This window comes from Carassius carassius, chromosome 30 (genome assembly GCF_963082965.1).
Source record: "Carassius carassius chromosome 30, fCarCar2.1, whole genome shotgun sequence".
In the NCBI taxonomy this organism is placed as follows: Eukaryota; Metazoa; Chordata; class Actinopteri; order Cypriniformes; family Cyprinidae; genus Carassius; species Carassius carassius.
In genome coordinates this window covers 9,554,191-9,580,365 of record NC_081784.1, presented here as the reverse complement: position 1 = coordinate 9,580,365, position 26,175 = coordinate 9,554,191, and the positions used below count along the sequence as shown (strand labels likewise).

The window sequence follows — 26,175 nt, the reverse complement described above, 5'->3', positions numbered from 1 at the left end:
TACAACTTAACCACTGACTACTTGTGTCCTCTTTTGGAAGACCAAACAAAGTAGTTTCTCTTTCACAACGAAACACACAGTGTATCTCCACGACATGACAGTAGGTGCGTTTACATGGACACTTTTTGCTTCCATCGGAATGAATTCAGTCTGATTGACGAATCCGAACATAGTGTTTACATGAACGCTGAATAAAGTGATCGGGATGATGTGCGCATTTACATGTCACAAGCTTCTGATCGGATTTACTCTTTTGACATGCGCACACTGTATGACTATATAGAGTTTCCCGTTGCTGTTGCATACTGTTTTAAAAAGCACACATGATATTTATCTACTTCGGGTCCTAATTAGGCGACGACCAGCACCACGACCAGTTGTGCTGCCTAACATTACTTTAAAAAAAAAAAAGGTGTAAAAACCCCTCCCCGCAACCAAAACTAGTCTTCTGTTGATGAGAGTCTTAAACAAGGACTGGTGGGACGTGGTCCTGTTCCACGTCACATACGCTGAATGAAAGGGGAGTTTTATAATAACAGGACACCTATTTATGACATTTTAGTCACCAGGAAGAACAGCTCGTTCCGCACGTCATACGTCATCATGCTATTTCTACGTCACTGCTCATGCGCAGTACTTTTCCGTTTCGGTTTTCAATCCGATCAAGTGTTTACATGTCCTCTCGCTCGGATTACAAAAGGGATTATCCACCCCTTACAATCCGATAAAAATTTTAGTCGGATCTGGCCAATTCAATCCAATTGACGTGTTTACATGTGACTTTTTTATTCTGATTGTGCTTCTAGTCCTATTACGATCGGATTAGTAGTGTCCATGTAAACGCAGCTACTGGCGGCAACAACAATACTACAGCAAGAATAAAAGTTACGCCTTCTTTCTTTGCATGATCATTTGGGTGGAGTTATGCAAATCTTCCCACACAGTGACGTAGATATTTGGGGGCTTGTTTAAACGAGGTGTTTTAGGAAGGCGTGGACAAGTCTTTCCTTTTATAAAGAATATCTCTTTGGGTTTGAGACTTTAGTCTTTGCAACTTTAGGGATCTTATCTATTGACGAACAGCTTAGAGAAAGGAGAACTTGAAATTCCATCATATGACCCCTTTAAGTCGAATATCCAACAGATCGATCAACCCCAACCTCAGTAATGCGTCATTTGACGTCACTGCTTCCAAAGAGCATAGTGTGGAGCTACCTTAAGTCAAGTAACTAAAGTACCTTTAGTTTTAGCTTTTCATCAGCTGTTGTTTTTTGTTTTTATTTTTTAGCTTTTTGCTGTTTTCAAAATGAAAGTCAGCATTTTATATTTACGTTTCTGACTAGACCTTCTGGTCAATATGTTAAAGAGACATGTGTTTGACTCAAACTCACTGAGGTTTGAAGTGGGAAATTTCAACTTGGGTGTTCCCAATTCCCAGAGCCACTGAGAAACAGAGTTGCGAAACTTCCATAGGAGACATGGGAAATGTGGAAGTAAAGTGTGTCATAGCAACCAATAGTTCCACCATTGAAGCCCATTAATTTAATTGTTTCTCAAGCACACTCGGCAGATGGTGGAAGAAATTACATAATTTTTTAAAAAATTATTAATATACATTTTAACGCATTGGTTGCCCTCTCTGAAATTTGGCCAGTAGTGAAAATTTTATAAAGCCTGTTATATTTTATTGTTTAATAATAGACAGTTATACTCTAATTGCAGTAAGATAACATGAGAAACAACTAAATAGCAACCATAACCAGAGTCATTTGCTGAATGCAATTGTTTGCCTTGTGTTTTTTAAACATTATTTGAAACTTTTTTATTGGGTAAAATTCTGTATTTGCCTTTTGTAAAATGCTCAATCTTTCGTTCGTTATCTGGCTCGGCTCGGTGTTCATCTTCAGTTCTCTCTTCACAGCAGTTCAGTCAGTGTACTGTTTGAGTACATGAATTACTCCGGGATATTGGTTTGTTTCTCTAAGTGTGTCAGCCTCAGCCACATTAAAAAAATTAACAGATAAGTCGTTTGTGGATTAATGCTTATTAGAGATGCAAACCGTTTCAAGCGATTCAGTTCGATTTGGTGAACTGGTTCAAGAAGATCCGGTTACATCGAATGAAATATCTTAAACTGTGTTCCCAAGATAAACGGAGGTCTCACGGGTTTGGAAGGACATTTGGAGTCATTATGGACATAATTTAGATTTTTGGGTGAACTAACCCTTTAAAGGCTTTTTCTCAAGGAGTTTGTCTGTTCCTTTTATTGAATATTTTCGGGTAAAAGCATGATTTAAACAGATTCAAAAAATACAACCCGGGAGTGGGCGGGAACGGGACAGGATTTTTTTTCGGGAGTGGGACGGGACATATTTTAAAGTCCACTCCAGTGTCACCCTAATACGAAGCTGTGACGTAGTTGGGTATCTTTTCAGGAAACAAAAGTGAAGCTGATCTCTCTCTGCATTACAACCGCGTGCAAGAGATGGTAAGTGGGTCCAAGAAACAATGTATTTAATAGTTCTACAATTATCCGCAGCAAAGTATTGTCTATTTATCTTTATGACATTGATTTCATAACGGGTAGTCTTGTCACGATAGTGTTTGAATTCGACTAACCTCGTTGCTGAAGATTATGCCAAGTTAAACTATTTGTAAACAACTAGCCTATGCATTTCATCCACGGTTTCCACTATTAAAATGATTCTTAAACTGCGTACGTTAATAGTATGCCTTGGTCTGTTCTTATTATGAATAGCAATATGACTCTTAAACGCTAAACCATATTAGCTAACCAATGCATTTTTAGAACCTCTTGGATTCTTCTACGTGTCTTATGCGTATGACGTATTCGGTTCAAAGTTGAAGTTTTTGGCGCTTTTTATTTCCCGGTGTGTTATGTAATCTACAGTTGCACCACCTCTTTTACCAAATAAGCGTGGAGAGACAAGTTTAAAGTTCAAGTGATTAGGTAAACAACCTCATGATGCATAAAAATTAGATCGCTGCATGTTTGTTAGAGAAACAAGAAAGAGAAATGAGGTTACTTTGAGACTGACGACGAATGAATCGTGTCATCACATGTGAAAAGATGAATTAAAACAAAAATGTAGTTTTAAGAAAAACCCTGCTGGGAAATAAAATAATAAATAAATAAAATAAAATGGAAACCATCACATACGGGTTTCACTACAGATACCATTACAAACCATCAACTGTTGATCATTAACCCATTTTAACATGCTACCAATAGAAGGCAACAACAAATTACAAGTGAAGACCCACAGGGAACATTACAGTTTCCATTAAAACCAATACAATTCCCATTATAACCATTAAAACCATTACAATGTCTATTGAGGTTTTATTTTATTTTCAGCAGGCACCTTTCTGAAAAACAGGGTTTGAACTACTAATCTGGAAATTTCTTGAATTTAAAGGTGCATTCATTTATTTCCCTAATTAAAAAGTTTCAGCTCTAAAGAGGGAATAGGCTAGTCAGTGCATTAATTCCTGTACCCTTGCATCTGATAAAAACTCTGTCTAAATTCATGGCATCATCAAAAATACTTGATGCACGCCAAGATAAGCAACATTGAGTAAACCAAATTACAATGTTATATTTAAGTGTTCACTTAATTTTTGTAAGCTGTTGAGTGAGATTTGAATTTTAGTTTACGTGATTCAATCTTTTCCAGTAACATCACTTAGTGTTTTCTACAGTTTTTTCACAGCAGCAAAATGGCAGAATCTTCTGATGAACAAAATCCATTAAACTGTCCTATCTGTCTTCACCTTCTGAAGAATCCAGTTAGTACATCATGCGGCCACAGTTTCTGTATGGACTGTATTAATGAGTGTTGGGATAGGGACGATCAGAAAGGCGTTTACAGCTGCCCCCAGTGCAGGCAGACATTCAGCCCAAGACCAGTTCTCAGCAGAAACACTGTGCTGGCTGAAGTTGTGGAGAGAATGAAGAGAAAAGAACCAGAAGCAGGAACAGCCTCTCCTGTCCTGAGTTTTGCTGTGTCTGGAGACGTGGAGTGTGACATCTGCACTGAGACCAAACTAAAAGCCATCAAGTCTTGTCTGGTGTGTTTGGCTTCTTACTGTGAATCTCACATCAAAACTCATTATACATCCCCTGCATTAAAATGGCACAAACTAGCCAATGCCTCTCCACTTCTACTGGACCAGATCTGCTCCCAACATCATAAACCACTTGAGCTGTATTGTTCCCAAGATCAGCAGTTAATATGTGTTCAGTGCGCTTTGATCAACCACCAGAACCATAACATGACTTCACCTGCAGCAGAAAGACAAAAAATACAGGTCAGGCATGAAACTTTTTTCTACCTCCCTAGTTGTCTCTGACGCTAAAATGAGTTCAAACAGAAGAAAAGATTGTTCTGAACAATTATTATTACAAATAATATTAGACTAATTATCATAATATTATACTTATACAAAAGTATGAAGTACGTGTTCTCCGCTTAAGTTGTCTTCCACCTCTGATGCTAAAGTACTGGACATATCGTAATTGTTGCAAATTAAAAAAATATTATTATTGACACTACTTGATAGTAGACTAATTAAAAAATTTTAATAAACCCCTTGGTTTGTGGATAGGTAGTTTACATGCTATTCCATGCCTCTAAGATTAGTTCCTCCTCAGACGTTTATGTATTTTTTATTTGTAATTTTGTTCTTCAGGAACATGCATTATAGAACTCTACCTTTGTTTCCTAGTAGGCTGGTTTATTTATTTTTCACTGCTTGGGAACAGTTTCCATAAACATTATTGCAGAAGCATAATAAAAAACCAGCACAAATTTATTCACAGGGGCGGTTGCAGGAAAATCAAGATGGCCTGCAAGGAGAAATACATCAGCGAGAGTTGAAGGTGCAGGAATTAAGAGAAGCTGTGGACTCTCATAAGGTATTGTTATAATTATATTACAGGATATGAATGTACAGTTATACAAAGATAAGTAAACTGTGGTATAGAATTATAGTATGATAAATATGCCTTGAAAAAAGGTTTTCCTTGGAGTAAAATTTGGAAAAATATGAGTTATCATACAGCACATTATTTCAAACAAGTTGTGTGCTTTCTGATATGTTCTGTAATGTTTGCTGCTACTTTTTAAACATTGTTTTATTTTACTCTTAACTTGTTTTCAGGTGTAATTCAATAGTTTGTTTTGTCTGTGGGTTACAGTAAGAATCAAAGGGATGTTTTAATAAAAGTTTGCTCTCTGTCATCTAACAGCACTCTGCAGAAGCAGCCGTGGAGCACAACGAGAAGGTGTTCACAGAGCTGATCAGCTCAATGGAGAAAAGACGAGTCAAGATAACAGACATGATCAGAGCTCAGGAGAAATCAGAAGTAAGCAGAGTTGAGGACCTCATACTAACACTGGAGCAGGAGATCAGTGATCTGAGGAAGAAGCATGCTGAACTGGGGCAGCTTTCCCTGATAGAGGATGACATCTATGTGATTCAGGTAACAGAACTCTTTGATTATCTATAGCAGAGGAAGTTTGTTTTTTTAAGGCTGTTTTCACTCTTGGTTTGACTGCATGGTCAGAAAGCAAATTTTATGCTAGATATTAGGGGCTATGTCATTTGTTTGGTAATACAAAAGGGAATAATATTAAGAGGGTGTAACACAAGGGCTCAGTAATGATTAAGGATGACTAGATGCCAGATTTGCTAATTTATCTTTGTTTTTGTCTTTTTTGGATTTATCACAACACTTTAGACACACAGAACAGCACCTGTGTTCTCTGGATCAAAAGCCTTATTGTGAAATGTTTTAGGATTTATTTACGTTTTTCCATCTGCAGAATTTCTTATCTGTTTCCCGATACCAATGTTCGAATTTGGGTGGCATCTCCATCAGCCAACATCTGACATTTGAAGAAATAGAAACAGTTGTCAGTGAGCTGAAAAGCCAGCTGGATGACCTCTGTGAACAAGACATTGCGTGGATATCAGAGAAAGGTGAGTTAGCTTTTAAGGATTTTTGTTTGCCAAACTATTATCTTTAATGTAGATCTGTTAATAGGTAATGAATGGTAATTCATTGGTAATTCAATTTTTTTTGTGTGTGTGTGAAAACCAGGATTTGAAGCCAGAATTGTAAATCATTGTTGTTAATAACACCAATTTTGGTCAAATAATTACAGTAAACAATTTTTGTCTTAATAGTTCCAACTATCCATATAATGGTGAAAAATGAAAAGATCGCCACATGTAAGTTCATTATATTTTTCCCATTTTTATTTTGAAATGGTACACTTGATACATGCATATATGCTTAAGATTTTTTTTTTATTTGTTTAGATTTGCCATCTAAACCCAAGACCAGAGAAGAATTCCTTATATGTAAGTCACTTTGTGAACATTTTCCAGTAGTGGAAAATCCACCACTGAAGTACATTTGTTTAATCCCATTTTCTTTTTATCAACAGATTTCTCTGACCTGAATCTGAATCGCTCATCAGCCTGTACTCAGCTCTCTGTAAATAATAACAAGTCCGTGTCAAGGCGTGATGTTCAGCAAAGCTCAGATTCATTGAATTTTATTTATAACTATAAACGTACATACCAGGTGTTGTGTAATGAAAGGCTATCTGGACGCTGTTATTTTGAAGTTCAGTGGGGAGGAACAGGTTGCTCTATTGCATTCTCATATGACCAGATTACTAAAGGTGGAGGAACATTTATCTTTGGGTCTAACAACAGATCCTGGAAATTTAACTTTCCAACAGCTAATCTTTGTGTAATGAATAATGGCCAAGAGACCAACATTAGCTTGGTCTCTCAAATTGGAGTGTTTCTTGACCAAGAAGCAGGAACTGTGTCCTTTTACAATGTCTCTGATAAAATGACCCTCCTGCACAGAATCCAGACCACATTTTCTCAACCCCTCTATACTGGGTTTTCATTTAAGGGCTGGAAAAATTACTCATCAGTGACTATTTGTGATTTGCCAACAAACATTACATTGTGACTGCACATGGGTCTATCACAAATGGACACTAATGCAAGGCAAAATAAGTCATTTTAATAAACAAGTTTTATAGTGTGATTTCAAAATATATTTCTAATGCTAATGGTCACATTCTATGCCTTGTCATACTACTTTGTTACAGCATTATCTTTATGTTAATTGCATCATAGAAAAAGGCTGAATTAATCTATTAATTAATAGCTTTCAAACCTTATTTTTCTTGTTCTTTGTTGGCGAGTGGGAGGGTCAATGTGCTTGTCAAACAAGTAATTAAAAAAATGTTTTTTGAATAGCAGCCACTTTCTCTTCTGCCATTTTAGATGTGATTGCATGGAAAATGTCATGTTGTGAGATGACCTATGTCTTTTGTTTTGTTCCTTTTCCTGAGATTTCACTTGCCATCTCTGATACTCTAGATTTTACGGTTTATGCTAAAGGTTTGTTTGAGCTACTCTAGATTTTACTGTTTATGCTAAATGTTTGTTTGATTCACCAATTCCCTTTAAAAATAGTGAATTGAGGTTGAACTTCCATTATGTTTTGAATGTATTATGAACAATAAATAACTTTTTTGTGTGTATATAAATATATATATTACAACCGAACCATAAATTAAATGTATCCGTTCTCAGAACTGTCTGTCTTTCATTTATCTCAAGTGACTTGCAGATCAGGAATGTTATAGCAAACAATTAATTATAAGGGACAGGAGTATTTAAAACTTTAAATTACTTTTAGAAAGTAAAGTGGCATAAGAAAGCTTGCTGTGGCAGGTGTCAAGTCACCTTTATTCATATAGCGCTTTTAACAAAACAGATTGTGTTTAGATCAACCTGGTCTCACAGAATTCCGTGAAATGTCCACGGGCCCTTAACTCAAAATCCGTGAAATCATCACGGAATTGCCCCAAATTCCGTGACGTGGCCACGGATATATCTCCAACGCAAGTCAATGACACTGACCTTCCGTGGTCCACACACGGATACCCGTTTCAATGACGGAGTACAGAACTCGCTCAACGGACGTGCTTTCTCATTTGGAAACGCAACATTTGAAGTATTTGTTTCTTTTCCAATGCCATAATGACGTTAACCAGACAGTTAATGTAGTTATTGCATTGTCCTGCCATCATAAAAATTCACTTTGATTCTGTTAGCCTAACTAAAATCTGTGATACGAGCACGGAGTCTGTGCTGAGATCACGGATAACTCTAACGCAAGTCAATGACACTCATCTTCCGTGGCCCACACACGGATGCAGTCTCACGGCAGTTCGTGATTTGGGCACGTAATTTAATCTATTTATTCGTGGCATGGACACGTTTATTTCGTTATTTTCGTGATTGCAGCACGTTTTTTTTAAACTAATGCATTTCAATTGGAGGCATCTTTCGTGCATCAGCACGATACTTTCTGATTAATTATTTTTTTTCCCCCACAGGACAACAGAAGAAACTTACTGAAACTTTTTTTTTTAAAAATCGGAGCTTAACTTACTGTAACAAAACTGAGCAACATACTGTATTGCTGGTGACAAAAACACACATTAAAACTTTTTTTGCTGTAAAATGCACAATGGTTCTTTTTTACTTTTTTTTATTGATTTTTATTTTTTTCATAGGCCTAGATTTTTTTTTAATTACAGATATCAATATCAAGTCCTTGACACATAACTGTAACACATTTTCACATTTAGAAACAATATAGTTTAAATAAAAAGAAAAAATAAATAAATAAATAAATAAATAATCTAGCAGAGATCTTTTTTTTTTTTTTTTTTTTTACTTTAGACTCTAAAGTTTAAAGTTTTTATTAAGGTTATTGTAAAGGCTGCTTAAAAATGCTGTTGCTGATGAGCCGCTGATCGCTGTCAGATTCTGCGATATGAATGTCCGCGTTGGATTGTGGCTAATGGGCTTAGAATGAGCCCCGCTCGGCCCGTGTTCTGGCTTACTGTAATATTTCACCGGTAATAAGACCGAAATAATATAATTAAAATAAAGAAATGAATGAATACAATGATAACATCTAAATAAATGTTGATAGATGTAGCCTTATAGTTTTAAAAATATCAATAAACAGCAAATCAACACAGCTTCGAAATAATAACCGAAAGAGACCTAAATAATAATAATACATAATTAATATACTACAGCGCCGCCACTCCCACCACGCGCATCACGCGCTTTGCGTCAACCCATTCACTCCCAAAGCGTCAAAAACTGAAGGCTGGTCAAGCGCCTCTAGCGTCACTGACATGAGATGTTTATCGCTATGAAATCACGTTCAAGAAGTCTCATTCAGCACACATCGCGATACTTGCCATCAGTTTACAAGAGCCGCAGGTGGGGTGAGTAGTAGTAAATATGCTCTTTTAATGCCTGTTATAAAATGTATTCTGTCTTCTTTATTAATCAGATGAGCGCCTTATGTTTACTCTCTGTATTATATCGGTCATCCGAGGCTGTCTTTGAGTTTCATTGTGTTTAACTAAATGAACACAGCTGCTAACTGGGGTGATTAAACTCTGTCACGTGACGTGTCATAGACCTGGGATCCGTTTTATATTCATTTCAGGTTCAAAGATGGAAGTTGTATTTGTAGTAAAATCATGGTAACCATGACACCTACAATAGTAGGTCAAACCCAGTAAACAAGACATTTACCATGTTTTTTACCGCAGTAACTGTAGTTTTACTATGGTTTCGTGATAGCACAATAATCACCAAAATAACTATAGTTGTACCACTGTAATGATAGTGTTTAAATGTGCTTTTATATGACATATTTCACAGTAATCACATTTACTGTACCATGCTTGTAATACCTTTCTAATGTAAATAAAAAAAAACACATTTTTCCCATCTTGCAGTTCATTCATATTAGTTTATATCTTAAATATTTTGCTCACAGATCACTATTAACATTCTGTATATAATTCTGTTTTATTTTCTCTCCCCTTGTATTTATTTTTTAGCTGAAAAGATGTAAAGGAAGCAGTCAGCCCAGTCGTGTTTGTGGAGAGGTATTCCTTCAGAAATGGAGAAGACAGAAAGCTGCAGAGGCAGGTTGGTCTGTGACTGTGATAGTTTGTCCCTTTTATCAAACATTCCTGCTGTTATCATTTGCACAGCATTTGTTGTTTCTTAAACTGTTGTACGGTCCAAATACTCACACTTGCCATCTTTGCACATTTCCTTTATTTGGCCCAAGTGAGCATGAAGATCCCAAGTGTGTGTCGATCTTAACATGACAAAGTTTGTTTCAACTTTGCATTTTAAAATAAACTTCTAAATGTTTTTCCAATAGTCCCTATTAAAGATGACAATTTAATTTGTGGTGCTTCTAATTAAGTGATAAAAAGAAGTTACAAATGATGTACAAAATAAATATACTTTTCTGTGCACCAAGAAAACGTGCAACACTTTGTTTTACTACTAAATTATTCTCAATATCTAATTATTATTATTAATATTTTACATACATTGGAAAGGTTTGCGTGACCTCCTGTGAGATCTCTGCAAAAAGTCTCACGATTAATTCCAAAACATGATGCATGATGGGATACACTAAGCGTTGTAAAGCGCTCCGGAGCAGTATTGGAGAGGTTTAGTTTGTGTTAAGGATGCTGCGCTTTGGCATTATTAAGACCGGGGACAGTATTGTGCATGCACTGTCACGTACACACACTCTCAAGGGACCTCAAGTGTGGGTATTTGGAAAGGGGAAAAGTCTTTAAAATGATCCCTAAATACAGTCGCACATCAAAGTCTTAATAATTCACTAATTCAATTTAACACTTGTATGATATTGTACAAGCCCCTGGACAATCTTATCTGACACTGTCACAATATTGGAAAATCACACAGTCAGAAAGTTTATATTGTTCATTGGCTTCTCATTAAATTACTTCAAATAAGCCCCATCAGTTCATGTTCCCACTATACGTGATCTCCACGAGTAGAAATGCTAGTTTAATGTGTCACGTGATATATATTAAATCTTTGATTAATTTGTCAGAACCAGATCAATTACACTACTGATAACAGCCCTATTAGCATGTATTAATTTTTAAACCAACTCATATGAATATAGCTTGCTATTAATGACTTATACAGCAATTAATTATACAGCATCTTTGCAGAGGATGCTTTCATGGTCTAAAAAATAATGTATAAGTAATGAATAAGTTGCATGTAATGAAATAATATTTCTGTCTTACAGGATTGTTTGCAGATAATGCTGCTCTTCTTTTTCAGAAGTTTTTGGTGAGCCAACCCTCACACACCTTCCTAAAAACTAAAAGAGCTATTACTGAGTCTCAGTGAATCTTGCCATGATCAGCTCTTCCCAGGTACCTTTTTTTTTTAATATTTTTGAATTAACATTTACTCATCAAATGCTCTGGTCTGAATCTTACTTTAAATTAACTTAATTATATGTTTAATGAGCAATATTAATTACACACAGAGTAAGTAGAGATTATCTTGTTTCACAGAAGAGAAGGAAGACCAAGGAAATGATTTGCTCAGGATGAGGAATGAAGACGGCCATCTTGTGCTCAAACAAACAGAAGTCCACTGGTATGTGTGTGTTGAAGCAATGCTGTGTTATGTGTTACAGCACTTTATGATGATCTCTCACAGGTCTGGTCATGTCAGCCGTGATTATTCTTTCCAATGTTTTTATTGTTATGTTATTTTATTTGATACAGCTATTATAATTATAGCATGTTAGCAAAGTGTGACTGAAACATTTTTAATCTTAAGTTTTTAAAAAACACTACCTGTTTTTCTTAAAAGCATACAAGTGCCATAAAAGTGGTTTAATTGATATAAACACCAATTGACATTATCTCATTGTTTTGTAAATGTTGTGTTATAAATTGTGGATTGATATTTGATTGGTTTGAAGCAAGGCCTTACACTCCACAGACTAAAACACATTTGTGAGAGAAGTCAGGAACTTTGGAGAAAGATTCTAGAGGAAGAAAACACATTTACTGCAACATTAGATCAATTCTAGAGTCTCTGAGAACTACACTTGCTAATGGAGTCTCATGAGCAAGACCTTTGCCTCTGTAATTTTTTCTTAATTCTTGCAGAATTAAATTGTTTATTGCAATACTTTAACAATTTCACTTTGCACAGATGATCTCATCAGCCAAATGAGGGGTTTTGATCAAGTGATGCTCTTGAAAGGAGTGAAAGAAGAGGATGTGGTAAATTGTCTTCAGAGATTCAGGTCTTAAAACAGCTTGAAGAATGGTAAGTGTACAGTACTACAAGGGTCATAGTTGCTCACCCTGCTAAAATCACACAGAACATAAGCTGAGCTCTCTGTCCATTAAACAACTTCATCTGGATTGTTTGTTACACTTTGACCAGGTCTGGGATCTTAGGACTGAGAGATCCTCTGGCTGAGAACATGCTACACCACATCGGTGCTGGATATCAACCACAAACTGTTTCCAGACACGAGAGAAGAAGATCACGATGGGGAGATGAAACCAGTTTAGATGTGATGATAAGGAATCATTATTTTCTGGAACAGTATCACATGTCTTATATGTACTGTATCGCATGATCTGAATCACAGTTGACTGGATGGGATTGTGTGACTTTTAAGGACATTTCATCACTCATCTGTGTGAACTGATTAATATATGAGGTTAATGTATTTTTGATGATAAATAATTATTTTCCTTGAATCTTATTTGTCTTGATGCTACTTTTATCATCTTTATATTCTATGCTTCAATAAAATGAAAATGGTGAATATTGTGTTCTGAAGATTCTTGGTAAATACATCATTTTACTAGGTAGGCTCATATGTGTTTATTTTAGACTTGGAAAAACTACTTATTATTAATTATCGGGATTATTTTTTACTTAAGACATAAAAATATTTGATCAGATTAATGACATCTGGGACATCAATACACCAGAAAGTTATTATTGTTTATATTTAGTAACAAATGCCAATTGTTTTGTGAAAGAAAGGGAGTTACGAGATTAATTATTTTGCATTACAAGATGTTGCCATGGGCTTTATTGTTACAAACACTTGAGGGATAACTGAGAATGTAGCAGGAATGATCAATGTTTATCTTGAACTGCATTAAAACCAAGAGCATGCACATTACTGATGTCCAGTACCTGAGGAGCAAGATAAGGGGGTGAGGAGGACATTTTTACACAGATTTTTTCTAATTAGTTTTTCCATGTTTCATCAGATGGCCTCACCATGTCCTGTCAAAAGCTTTACTAGCCATGATGTTAAGATTAGAAAAGTGTGGACTGTGAAAACTGTCAGATATAAATGTGACTCAGCTCAGTTTGTTGTCCATGATGAGGAGAATACATATATGTAGGATTTACTGCCCTTCTACCCCCAGGGGCCCAGTAGCACCTCCTGGAAGAGCCCAAAACTGTACATTTCAAATGGCTGTAAATCAGAGTCAAATTAACATATCAAAGAGAAAATCAGCAGGATTACTACTTATGCTATGCTGATAAAATAATTTTGGGCACAGTTTTCAGAAATAAATGGAAAGGTGGCATAAAGGCATTTTAAATATTGCTCACTCTAAAATACTAAATTTCATCATGCCTCTCAAATATATCATAGATGTTTACACAGTGAACATATTTATATGTCCAGTTTACCATTAAATATATTATTTATTTCATTTCGTTAATAAAACGTTTTAACTTACATTACCCATAAGCCTCCGTCGTTCTATCTATGGAAAGGCAAAACTAGGCGCTGTTTTTTGTAGTTCATTGAAGTTATTCTTAGGGATAGGGTTAGGATCTCACTAAAAAGGTGATTTTTCTCAACATAGAAACACTTCATTGTTGACTTAATATATTTACTAATGTGATAATAGCAGCAAAACATACTTTTGTAACATGATGCGCTGTTTAATATGGGTTAAAAGATAGTCCAACCACAGACAGTCCTGCGGTGACAAGGAACATTCACAGCCAATGGCATCAAAGCTGAGCAGCGTCATCACACTTCCTTAACCATTTATGGTCATTCATGAGCGCTGTCTTCCGTTTTTCGGCTAAAGGGATAGATTGGTTAACAATAAATTAAATTTGCCACCTATTAGATAGTGTTTTATTAACGTCTACACCTTCTTCCAACAATAATGCAAATACAGAAATTATTGTTATTCAGCTTGACAAAAATTAGGCAATATTGATGTGCACATGTGTATTTACAACTACACATGTGATGAGAACTGCACAGTCACAGTTGTATCTTATCTAACCAATAGATTCATTTCATTCAATTTAAAAGATACATTTTTTTCCTGACCAAAGACAAGTGCATTTACTAATAAAAAGTAAAGAGTGAAATTATTAAGTTATTAAATTATTCACATTTGTTTCTGTGATTTGCCTTGCTTTACCAATTGATCTCTAGGAATAAAAACTGAAATAAAGCATAATGAACATACATAATTTTGTAAGAATTTTCCAGTATTTATTACAGTATTATTATTATGTCAAACTCATTTAAAGACAAAGAGCGCATATTACTGCACTGTCACCAAGCTCGTTTTTGAAGAATAAAATTATGAAGAATAAAAAGGCAGTTATGTTGTAAACGTTAACAATTTTCAGTATGCAAATACTTTTATTAAAAAACAAAACAGTATAAATACGGTATATGTCTTTCAGAGAACACCGGAAAAAGATACATTCTCTTTAAAAATTCTATTGACCAAAAAGTGATACAACACAATGTAAATGTTTCAAACTCACAAAATAACATCATGAAGTCATGCATGTCAAGTGTGCAATATCATCTATAAAACTCTATCAGCACATCATCAAATAAACACTGATTGTCCGAACAATGGAAGAAAGATAAAGTGTTCAGGAAAACAAACACCTGCTACATAAAAATGCAGAAATATAACTTTAACAATAACATCATTCACTTCATGACTGGAACTAGGGGATGGCTGTGTATGAATATGTCCTTTACTAAAACTCCCGATGAGAACTGATGCTTTTTTTATGATAAAAGCACCAGAAGTAAAGTTTACTGTATGACGCTTGAAAAAGAGAACACAATGCTTTATCAATATGATAAATACTATTTTTAACTATTGTTATCATCACTGGTTCTGTATACAGTACAGTATATGGGTTGCTGGAAGGTCACAATGTATTCATTATAAGCTTAATTAAAACAAAGTTACATCTTCTGCAAAAATCAAACCACTGCAAAGTCTTAAGTCACTGATCCAGGAACCATTTCTGTGTGTGGGGGGGGGGGATAAAGAGTTGAAGAGGTGAGTCCTTGTGCATGATGGAGAACTACAGTGTTATCTGCAAACAACCCTGGAAGACAGAAAGGAAGGAAATATTATTTCTTTACATGCAACTTTACTGTGTTTTTTTAGACCATGAAAGCATCCTCTGCAAAGATGCTGTATAATTAATTGTTAAATGCATCCATTTTATAAAAGCAAGTCATTAATAGCAATTTCTAATCATGGAGATCACGTATAGTGGGAACATGAACTGATGGGGCTTATTTGAAGTAATTTAATGAGAAGCTAATGAACAATATAAACTTTCTGACTGTGTGATTTTCCAATATTGTGACAGTGTCAGATAAGATTGTCCAGGGGCTTGTACAATATCATACAAGTGTTAAATTGAATTAGTGAATTATTAAGACTTTGATGTGCGACTGTATTTAGGGATCATTTTAAAGACTTTTCCCCTTTCCAAATACCCACACTTGAGGTCCCTTGAGAGTGTGTGTACGTGACAGTGCATGCACAATACTGTCCCCGGTCTTAATAATGCCAAAGCGCAGCATCCTTAACACAAACTAAACCTCTCCAATACTGCACCGGAGCGCTTTACAACGCTTAGTGTATCCCATCATGCATCATGTTTTGGAATTAATCGTGAGACTTTTTGCAGAGATCTCACAGGAGGTCACGCAAACCTTTCCAATGTATGTGAAATATTAATAATAATAATTAGATATTGAGAATAATTTAGTAGTAAAACAAAGTGTTGCACGTTTTCTTGGTGCACAGAAAAGTATATTTATTTTGTACATCATTTGTAACTTCTTTTTATCACTTAATTAGAAGCACCACAAATTAAATTGTCATCTTTAATAGGGACTATTGGAAAAACATTTAGAAGTTTATTTTAAAATGCAAAGTTGAAACGAACTTTGTCATGTTAAGATCGACACACACTTGTGGTCTTCATGCTCACTTGGGCCAAATAAAGGAAATGTGCAAAGATGGAAAGTGTGGGTATTTGGACCGTACAACAGTTTAAGAAACAACAAATGCTGTGCAAATGATAACAGCAGGAATGTTTGATAAAAGGGACAAACTATCACAGTCACAGACCAACCTGCCTCTGCAGCTTTCTGTCTTCTCCATTTCTGAAGGAATACCTCTCCACAAACACGACTGGGCTGACTGCTTCCTTTACGTCTTTTCAGCTAAAAAATAAATACAAGGGGAGAGAAAATAAAAAAGAATTATATACAGAATGTTAATAGTGATCTGTGAGCAAAATATTTAAGATATAAACTAATATGAATGAACTGCAAGATGGGAAAAATGTGTTTTTTTTTTATTTACATTAGAAAGGTATTACAAGCATGGTACAGTAAATGTGATTACTGTGAAATTTCATATAAAAGCACATTTAAACACTATCATTACAGTGGTACAACTATAATTATTTTGGTGATTATTGTGCTATCACGAAACCATAGTAAAACTACAGTTACTGTGGTAAAAAACATGGTAAATGTCTTGTTTACTGGGTTTGAGCTACTATTGTAGGTGTCATGGTTACCATGATTTTACTACAAATACAACTTCCATCTTTGAACCTGAAATGAATATAAAACGGATCCCAGGTCTATGGCACGTCACGTGACAGAGTTTAATCACCCCAGTTAGCAGCTGTGTTCATTTAGTTAAACACAATGAAACTCAAAGACAGCCTCGGATGACCGATATAATACAGAGAGTAAACATAAGGCGCTCATCTGATTAATAAAGAAGACAGAATACATTTTATAACAGGCATTAAAAGAGCATATTTACTACTACTCACCCCACCTGCGGCTCTTGTAAACTGATGGCAAGTATCGCGATGTGTGCTGAATGAGACTTCTTGAACGTGATTTCATAGCGATAAACATCTCATGTCAGTGACGCTAGAGGCGCTTGACCAGCCTTCAGTTTTTGACGCTTTGGGAGTGAATGGGTTGACGCAAAGCGCGTGATGCGCGTGGTGGGAGTGGCGGCGCTGTAGTATATTAATTATGTATTATTATTATTTAGGTCTCTTTCGGTTATTATTTCGAAGCTGTGTTGATTTGCTGTTTATTGATATTTTTAAAACTATAAGGCTACATCTATCAACATTTATTTAGATGTTATCATTGTATTCATTCATTTCTTTATTTTAATTATATTATTTCGGTCTTATTACCGGTGAAATATTACAGTAAGCCAGAACACGGGCCGAGCGGGGCTCATTCTAAGCCCATTAGCCACAATCCAACGCGGACATTCATATCGCAGAATCTGACAGCGATCAGCGGCTCATCAGCAACAGCATTTTTAAGCAGCCTTTACAATAACCTTAATAAAAACTTTAAACTTTAGAGTCTAAAGTAAAAAAAAAAAAAAAAAAAAAAGATCTCTGCTAGTTTATTTATTTTTTCTTTTTATTTAAACTATATTGTTTCTAAATGTGAAAATGTGTTACAGTTATGTGTCAAGGACTTGATATTGAATTCTGTAATTTAAAAAAACCTAGGCCTATGAAAAAAATAAAAATCAATAAAAAAAAGTAAAAAAGAACCATTGCGCATTTTACAGCCAAAAAAGTTTTAATGTGTGTTTTTGTCACCAGCAATACAGTATGTTGCTCAGTTTTGTTACAGTAAGTTAAGCTCCGATTTAAAAAAAAAAAAGTTTCAGTGAGTTTCTTCTGTTGTCCTGTGGGGGGAAAAAATTAATTAATCAGAAAGTATCGTGCTGATGCACGAAAGATGCCTCCAATTGACATGCATTAGTTTAAAAAAACGTGCTGCAATCACGAAAATAACGAAATAAACGTGTCCATGCCACGAATAAATAGATTAAATTACGTGCCCAAATCACGAACTGCCGTGAGACTGCATCCGTGTGTGGGCCACGGAAGATGAGTGTCATTGACTTGCGTTAGAGTTATCCGTGATCTCAGCACAGACTCCGTGCTCGTATCACAGATTTTAGTTAGGCTAACAGAATCAAAGTGAATTTTTATGATGGCAGGACAATGCAATAACTACAATAACTGTCTGGTTAACGTCATTATGGCATTGGAAAAGAAACAAATACTTCAAATGTTGCGTTTCCAAATGAGAAAGCACGTCCGTTGAGCGAGTTCTGTACTCCGTCATTGAAACGGGTATCCGTGTGTGGACCACGGAAGGTCAGTGTCATTGACTTGCGTTGGAGATATATCCGTGGCCGCGTCACGGAATTTGGGGCAATTCCGTGATGATTTCACGGATTTTGAGTTAAGGGCCCGTGGACATTTCACGGAATTCTGTGAGACCAGGTTGGTTTAGATAGCAGATAGCAACTGAACAGCATTAAATAGTGGAAAATAATGTCAATAATGCAAAAAGGCAGTTCATCGTTGATTTCAATGATGTCATCATTCCGTTCAGTTTAAATAGTATCTGTGCAATCAAGTCGATGAAATCGCTGGAAATTTAGCGTCCCCAACTCAGCAAGTGTGTGTAAAAGATCAGAGATTTATAATGCCTGGAGTTTACTGAGGTGTTGGAGGTAGAAGAGACAAAGAGATAGAGACATTGAAACCTACCTCCTTACTTCTAAACAACACATCCACTCTACTAAAAGAGTGCAATAGTGGGATGGTAATATATACACTAAACTGGGAGGATCTGCTAATCAAGGGGAATTAATCAAGAAACTGCAGTTAAATACAGAGGTCTCAGGACTCCAGCACTCCCCAAAAACAACAAGAGCCTGCAAACTGGGGCAAAATTCTTTTCGTTTCTTCGGAAACACGCCTGGGCCAATAGGGGTCGGAGAACACTTATAGAAAGATATCCCAGTAGTGGGGAAGGGTGCAGCTCCCTTTTTAACCCTGACGTCCATGAATCACACTGAGCTCTCTTCAAGACTCCTAAAGTGGGGGATTGTACACTAAACTCCCATTACATTTTTTTTTGTGGCTCCTCTATTGAAATGAATATTTTTGAACTGTAAGAAATAGTGTATATACATTTTTACATCTAATATCATTATAATAGCAGATTAGCATAACAATACTATTATTATAACATAACACTACTATTTTTCTATCTTTCTTTCTTTCTTTCTTTCTTTTATAATATCATGTGAGTGAGGTCACTCACAAAGGGATCATTACATTTGATTGATTCCTGATTCGGATCAGTAGAAATTGACAGGAACACTAAAACTGTTTGAGTACAGCTACACCTGTTGGTCAAATGGAGGAATAGATCCCCCCCTCAGCATTTCCACTATCAAATCGATCTTATATAAACTCGTACATATAACTCGTCTTTTGTGAAGTTCTCTTTTTGTCCCAAAAGAGCCTGGTTTAGAAATCTACATAAATTATAATCTTTTCATATTCAAATAGGCTAAGGCCCAGTGGTCGTTAAACCCATGAGGGATTAATGATGAGAAAGCTTGTTAAGGCCAGTCCAATTAAACTGGAGAGTCCCTACAGAAGAGCTCTGTGTAAAGGAGGGCAATTAAAGACTAATTAGGAAGAAATTTCTTAATTAATTCCAAAAGGGCACATGTGTGTGAGACCTCCCAAATTATGGTTACTGTTATAAAAACAGACTATGTAGAAACATAGGATCTTCATATCCCTCAGTCAGTTCTCAGAAAATGGGTCACCATCAAAGAGAAACCAGAAAATAGACACATAATGAAATATTTCTGCTCAAAGATCATTAGAATTAACAGCCAGGGACTTGTACTTTAACAACTGTACTGGTATGCTGTACAGACTGATATACTGTACGTGCTAAATTTAGATTTTAATCAGATTGTAGGATGAGCTATCAAGAGTAATAATATTTTTTAAAATAAAGAAGATTTCAAAGCTCCAGGTGTGATAAATAAATTTTAAATCAGATTCGTCTGAATGCAAGAGGGACACTTCTTTATTACATGTGGCAGAAGAAAGGCCTTAACTATTATTTTCCCTATTTGAAATTACGTATTTGGAATAAGTATTTTCCCCACACAAAACTAACTTTAACGAACAAAATGTCAAAATGAATTAATATCCCGCTGACAGTGAAATTGCAATCAATTAAAGTCAAAGTTCAGCATGAAAATATGAAGTTCGTTTGTTTGAAATATAAAAAAATCTTAAACGTGAATCTGCTTCCACCGTTTTTTTTTTAATTAGCCTATTCAGAAGCTAATTCTATGCTCCCTCAAGTGGTTATAAAGGGTATAGCTATATACATCTGAGATACATAGTTTGTCAGCACATCAAAACCAAAACTTTCAAACTGATTATAAAACTAAAAGCAAAAACATTTTAATATGTAGAGTACATGTAACCTTTCAGTGTAATTAAGTTCCTTTTTACTTTCATAGAAACCGTGAAAGTTTTTATGTTTCTCTATGAAATTATGCTTAAATTGTGGAGGTTTTTTTTTTACATTTATAATTATCTTTGCGGTAGAGATATAAAATATGGATATACCATTATATTTGTGTTTGACATATCTCACATGAAACATTTTTGTTTTCTCAGTGAGCGTGCTATGTGACATATTTATGCTGAAATCATGAAATTATTTATTGTAAAGATAGTGATTTACATCATAACACTGCATTATTATGTGGTCAGGTAATAATTGGCTTCTGTGTAAAAGACTGACCGTAATACTGCATTTTGAAGCCAGACAATTTCAAATCCTATTTAAAGGACACTTCTCTGTTCACACACACTATTAAGTTAATCCATATCCAGACGTGCAGACACCCACACACACACACACACACACACACACACACACACACACACACACACACACACACACACACACACACACACACACACACACACACACACACACATTCTGAAGTCAAACCAGCTGCTCTGCAGGATCCACCTTCACAGATCTCTCTAATCACAGAGAGACGCTGCGTCTGTTATCGTGAGGTTTTAATGAATGATACTGTAGTTCAGTGGATGTATAGGTGGTGAGTGTGTGTGTCTTTGATGCAATGTGGAGACATTATGTCTAACAGTGTTTAAGAGCAGTAATGCTCAGGTAAAGGTTAAATCATCGTCATCCACTTGTCTTGTGTGTGGGCTTGTCATCTATCATCCTAAAACAAAAGCAGATGATCCCCTGCAATGCCCTAGACAATAATAAAAAACATTTTGTTTATATTAGTGGTTCTCAAATGCTAGTTTGCAAAGGGCTGTTCTAATAGATGGGCAACAGCGAAAAAAAAAACTAAATGCAAATAATAACATGACAGTAAGCATGTAATTATGCTTGGTTAAGATGACAAAATAAGGCTTATCAGCTTATCAAAAAAACTGAAAAGTTGTTCTCATTGATGTTTATACTTCAAAGGATGTGCATTGACTAAAACTATAAATTATTTTGTTATAATCTATCACTATATAAATAATCTATCACTCGAAAATATGATTAATAATGATAAATTAGTTGGCCTGCGGTTTGTTCCATGTGTACGCATTGGTAAATAAAATGCATCTATGCATTTATAGAATTGATAATACTTCTATTCGGCCTGTCATGTTAATTATTTTTTAAAATTTTTTTTTTTACACAGAAAAAAATACTGTAAATAAAAGATTATTGAAGTATATTTTACAAAAAAAAAATCATATTTGATTTGGTGTACTACTTACTGTTTTTTTGTAATTATTTGTGAAGTTTACCAGCAATTTCTGATTAAAAATTGTTAAATCGTTAAAAAACATGAAATAAAAATAGTTCAAAGTAAATTCTACACCATGGTAATAAAATTGCAATATTTCCATATAAATATTTTATGTTTATTTAAAGACATTTAAAGACATTGTGAAGACAAGCATTTATGTTGACATTTTGCATTGATGTCCAATGGTAAATGTGGCTCTTAAAATAAAAACTGAATAGAATATATGAATAGTTTTATATGGATATAAGTGCACAGAAAAGAACAGATTAATAGAACAAGATATGTAGAAACAAAATGGCCTAATTTTAAGCAGTCACAGCGTGTTTTTAAAAAAGTGTGATTAAAACAAGGCACATCATATTATATCTTCTGGATTAATGATGCATTTAACGATATTTAAAACATCGATATGTTTTCCAGTATACACTAAACAAAATTATGTGGACTCCTGACACCACACCTATTCGTGCTTTCTGAATATTTAAATTCAAAGCCATTATCCTGAAACCATAATTTTGCTACCATAACAGCTTTCTCACTTCTGGGAAGGCTTTTATCGGCGCTTCATTGATAAAGGCTTTTTATAGTTGTGGTGCAGGCGGTTAACTCAGAGTCAGTCAGGGAAAAGAGAGAAGAACCAGGTTGGCAAAAGCCGGACTCTAACCCAATCAATCGCGTTACAAGCTAGTTTTCCGTGCCCAAAACATTACTGCCTACACCATTGAAGCCGTTATTCACATGTGTCGTATTCACTTTTGTGTCGATGGAGGGCGGAGCTACAGTAGATTTGCACTTAGTAATAGACGCTCCAAATAATCTTGTTTTCCATTTGCATTAAGATTATTTTTATTACCACACTGGCACATAATTTTACTTAAGTAAAATTCAGTTAATTTAGATCCCCCCCAGAAAACAAGACTAAGTATCTTATATCATTTCCTTATATAGAAAATCAATCTTTATTTTATTATTTTTTTTTGTTATATATATATATATATATTTGTACTTGGGAAAAAAAACACTTAGTAAGAAGAGCATTTTTTCCAGCGTGCATCAGTGAAGAGTTTAAAAAGGGCCAGGTTAGGTTCATAGTGTAAGTTACCATGGTAACTGACTCTGAGTATAAGTTAGCTCTCTTTCAGAAACGGGTTTGACTTACCCTGCTTTCTCAGGTTTGACAAACCTCCCATTCTGAAACAGAAAACCTAGAGTTTCCCTCATTTTAGGGTTGACATACTCAGAGTTTTCACTTAACCTCCTTTGTGAAACAGGCCCCTGGTTCACACTATTCACAGGGATTCAGGTCTGAGCTTTAAAAAGTTCTTACATGCCAGATTCTTTTAATAATTTCTTTATGGACCACTTAAATTAACCATTTATGAATTGTTGCAATGAAGTTAGCAAGGTAACAGGTTATTTCAATCATGACATCACAGCGTTCTTTTCGCATGGAGCCACTAGGTTACAACATTATTACATTATTACAACACTAAGTTATAAAATTATCTATCACAGACCAGCATGTTTATCTCCCGAGAGACAAGATGCTCCCGGGAGCTTCTGAAATACAAACCATCGTGAATCTGAGCAGCGCCAAACGTATGAAACAGATCAGGTTTTTTAAACTCTTACCTGTCAACAAAGTTGACTCCATTTAGAACCAAATCCTGAACTGTGTCACAAAGAGCCCTCGGAGAACTCTGGAGTGTTCTGTGCTTACAGTAAACAAAGATAAGAGTCATTCTCATCTTCTCTTGTTTGACTAGAATTTTCCTCTCTTCTGCCCAGGCATTGCTTTTGCCATTAGGACAAATGTGAGTGTACACTTTGTAGTCTTCTTGACATGTAGAAGGCAGACTTTATTCCTCTCTGATGCTCTCGGTCTACATTTCCTGGGAAATGAATACCAGAATAATGTACATGAAAGGATTATTGCCCCTCATATAAATGTTTGCCCCCCAACATGTCAAGGTTCAGGAATTACTATCATTCATGCAAAAAAACTAGGAATGTGATTTGGCAAGGGATTGCTGGCTGAGATTTACCATGGAAGAGGGAGAGTGATATGACCTTGACTCTGTGTGTTTTTCCTGTGCTGCTAAACTGAGCTGTGAAGTGTTTGGAACAGAATGCAATGTCTGTGGAATTCCCCTCGATTCCCCCGCATCATGCAGTAGACCTACCTTTGACAGATTTCACCACAATGAAGTCTCTCAACCCTTTTCTCTTCACTTTTTTCTCTCATTCCCTCTCTATCACGGGAAATGTTACCTCATACACAAAAGTACCTCTATGTGTGAAGCACAATTGCACAGGATCCTTCCCCGCCCAACAATATTTCCAACAGTTCTCTTGTTCCTGTTCGAAAAAAACATGAGAACACAGAGAAATGTGAAATAATTTATTAAAAAAGAAACTTAACAAGTCTTAACAAGAAGAAAAAAACAAGTTCAAGCATCAGCTAAAAAGTGAAAGTGCATGCTTTTGAATACATGTTAAGGCTGAAGAGAAAAACAACTAATTAATAAGATATTTTAGCTATTTTACACGAGCAAGAGTGCTGTTGTTACAAATTTCACTGATATTGAACCGCTGCATTCTAAAACTGACCCATAGTCCTTTGAGCAGAGAAATTAGAAACATTGTTAATTCTCATTGGCATATAATTAAAAGTGATTATCAACTGAATGGACTTTTTCAAGATTTGCCTCTTTGTCTTTTCTAGAAGCTCAAACCTTAGAGATAGGCTGGTCCATGCTGATATTGCCACGCCTCCTTCTGGTACTCTTTCTAATGCCCAGGGTAATTTTCCATGCAAAAGTTGCACTTCCTGTATACATTACCTTAAACTCCAATCTTTCACACATCCGCACACACGTAAGATATATAAAATCAAGCAATTGATTACATGTAAATCTACTCACGTGGTGTACATTTTGATCTGCCCCTGCCCATTGTTGTATGTAGGCAAAACTATCAGGGCTTTACGAACGAGAATTTTGGAACATTTGAGTGCAATCAGGAGATGTGATGCAACTTCGTCTGTTTCCCAACATTTTCAACTAGCTAAGCATGCAATTTCTGACCTGAAATTTCTGGGCATCGAAAGAGTCTTGCCTAAAAGGAGAGGTGGTGATGTAGATAAAAAACTGCTACAGAGAGAATCTTTTTGGATTTTTGAACTCAACAGCCTTTTCCCGAAAGGGATGAATGAAGAGATAAACTATTCATGTTTTCTGTAAATGCCTTTATTCTTTTTTAGAGATAAATATTGTTATCGTTTCTATCCAATGAATTGTGCTTCTATTTGTTCTCTGGGTCTGGGCTGTAGCCCCTCCCTTTGCACCTGTTACTTGTTTCCTGATTATCTATCGGATATTAATTGACTGCATGTTTGTTGTTGATTCATTATGAGCATTGAGAATAGCTGGATGGCTGAAACATCTGCTCTTGCTCTAATAAAATGATTGATTCTTTTTGTTAAATACTTTGTCTAGTTTTTCAGAGTGCGAACCATCAACAGTCTCTTCTACTGATATTTGAACAAACAGCAACATTTTGAATGTGATATCTTATGCCAGTTCGTAATAATTTTACAAGTATGACAAGTATTAGTTCATACAATCTCATTTATACTTTTTTTTCACAATCTGACAATTAGGTTATTGGTGGACCTTCGTGCTCCTACATTTTTCTAAAAATCTTCCTTATGGATCACATTTAAATTAAATAGGCTAAAATTAAATGAAATTAAGTTGGATTTTTTTTTATATAAAGCAGCTCAATAAACCAAAAGATATTTTGATAAATCAAAAATTTTAGACACAATTTTGTCAAGTACTTTTTTTTTCAATAGAATTAAAAGCAGAATTTGCATCTCAGATCAACACAGGAGAGTGGTGCTCCTAGTGTTTTACATTTACATTTATATTTATTCATTTAGCAGACACTTTTATCCAAAGCGACTTACAGATGAGGACATTTTAATCAGTGTTGTTTTTTAATCAAATAATTTAATGACTAACTCATAAGAACAGCCAGTTTTTTCCTTACAATTCTAGTTGCATCCAAAATCAGAAGTTCATCGGGATAGTTTTCACCTACTTTTTTCAAATACTATGAACTCAGATAACCTGTTTTTATA

The 26,175-nt window shown here is 35.3% G+C and overlaps 1 protein-coding gene and 1 long non-coding RNA gene across 2 annotated transcripts; both read left to right on the top strand.

Annotated features, from left to right (window-relative positions):
* Positions 1-2,242: 2,242 nt before the first annotated feature.
* On the top strand, positions 2,243-7,228 carry LOC132110547 (E3 ubiquitin/ISG15 ligase TRIM25-like). Its single transcript, XM_059517251.1, has 8 exons — positions 2,243-2,488; positions 3,724-4,332; positions 4,844-4,939; positions 5,273-5,506; positions 5,850-6,006; positions 6,214-6,258; positions 6,349-6,390; positions 6,477-7,228. The coding sequence occupies exons 1-8, from the start codon at positions 2,486-2,488 to the stop codon at positions 7,016-7,018; spliced, it is 1,728 nt and encodes a 575-aa protein (XP_059373234.1). The 5' UTR covers positions 2,243-2,485; the 3' UTR covers positions 7,019-7,228.
* Positions 7,229-11,277: 4,049 nt separating this feature from the next.
* On the top strand, positions 11,278-12,250 carry LOC132110573 (uncharacterized). The gene is made up of 3 exons (XR_009424662.1): positions 11,278-11,372; positions 11,517-11,601; positions 12,169-12,250. It is a non-coding gene; the product is annotated as an uncharacterized LOC132110573 (long non-coding RNA).
* Positions 12,251-26,175: the final 13,925 nt, after the last annotated feature.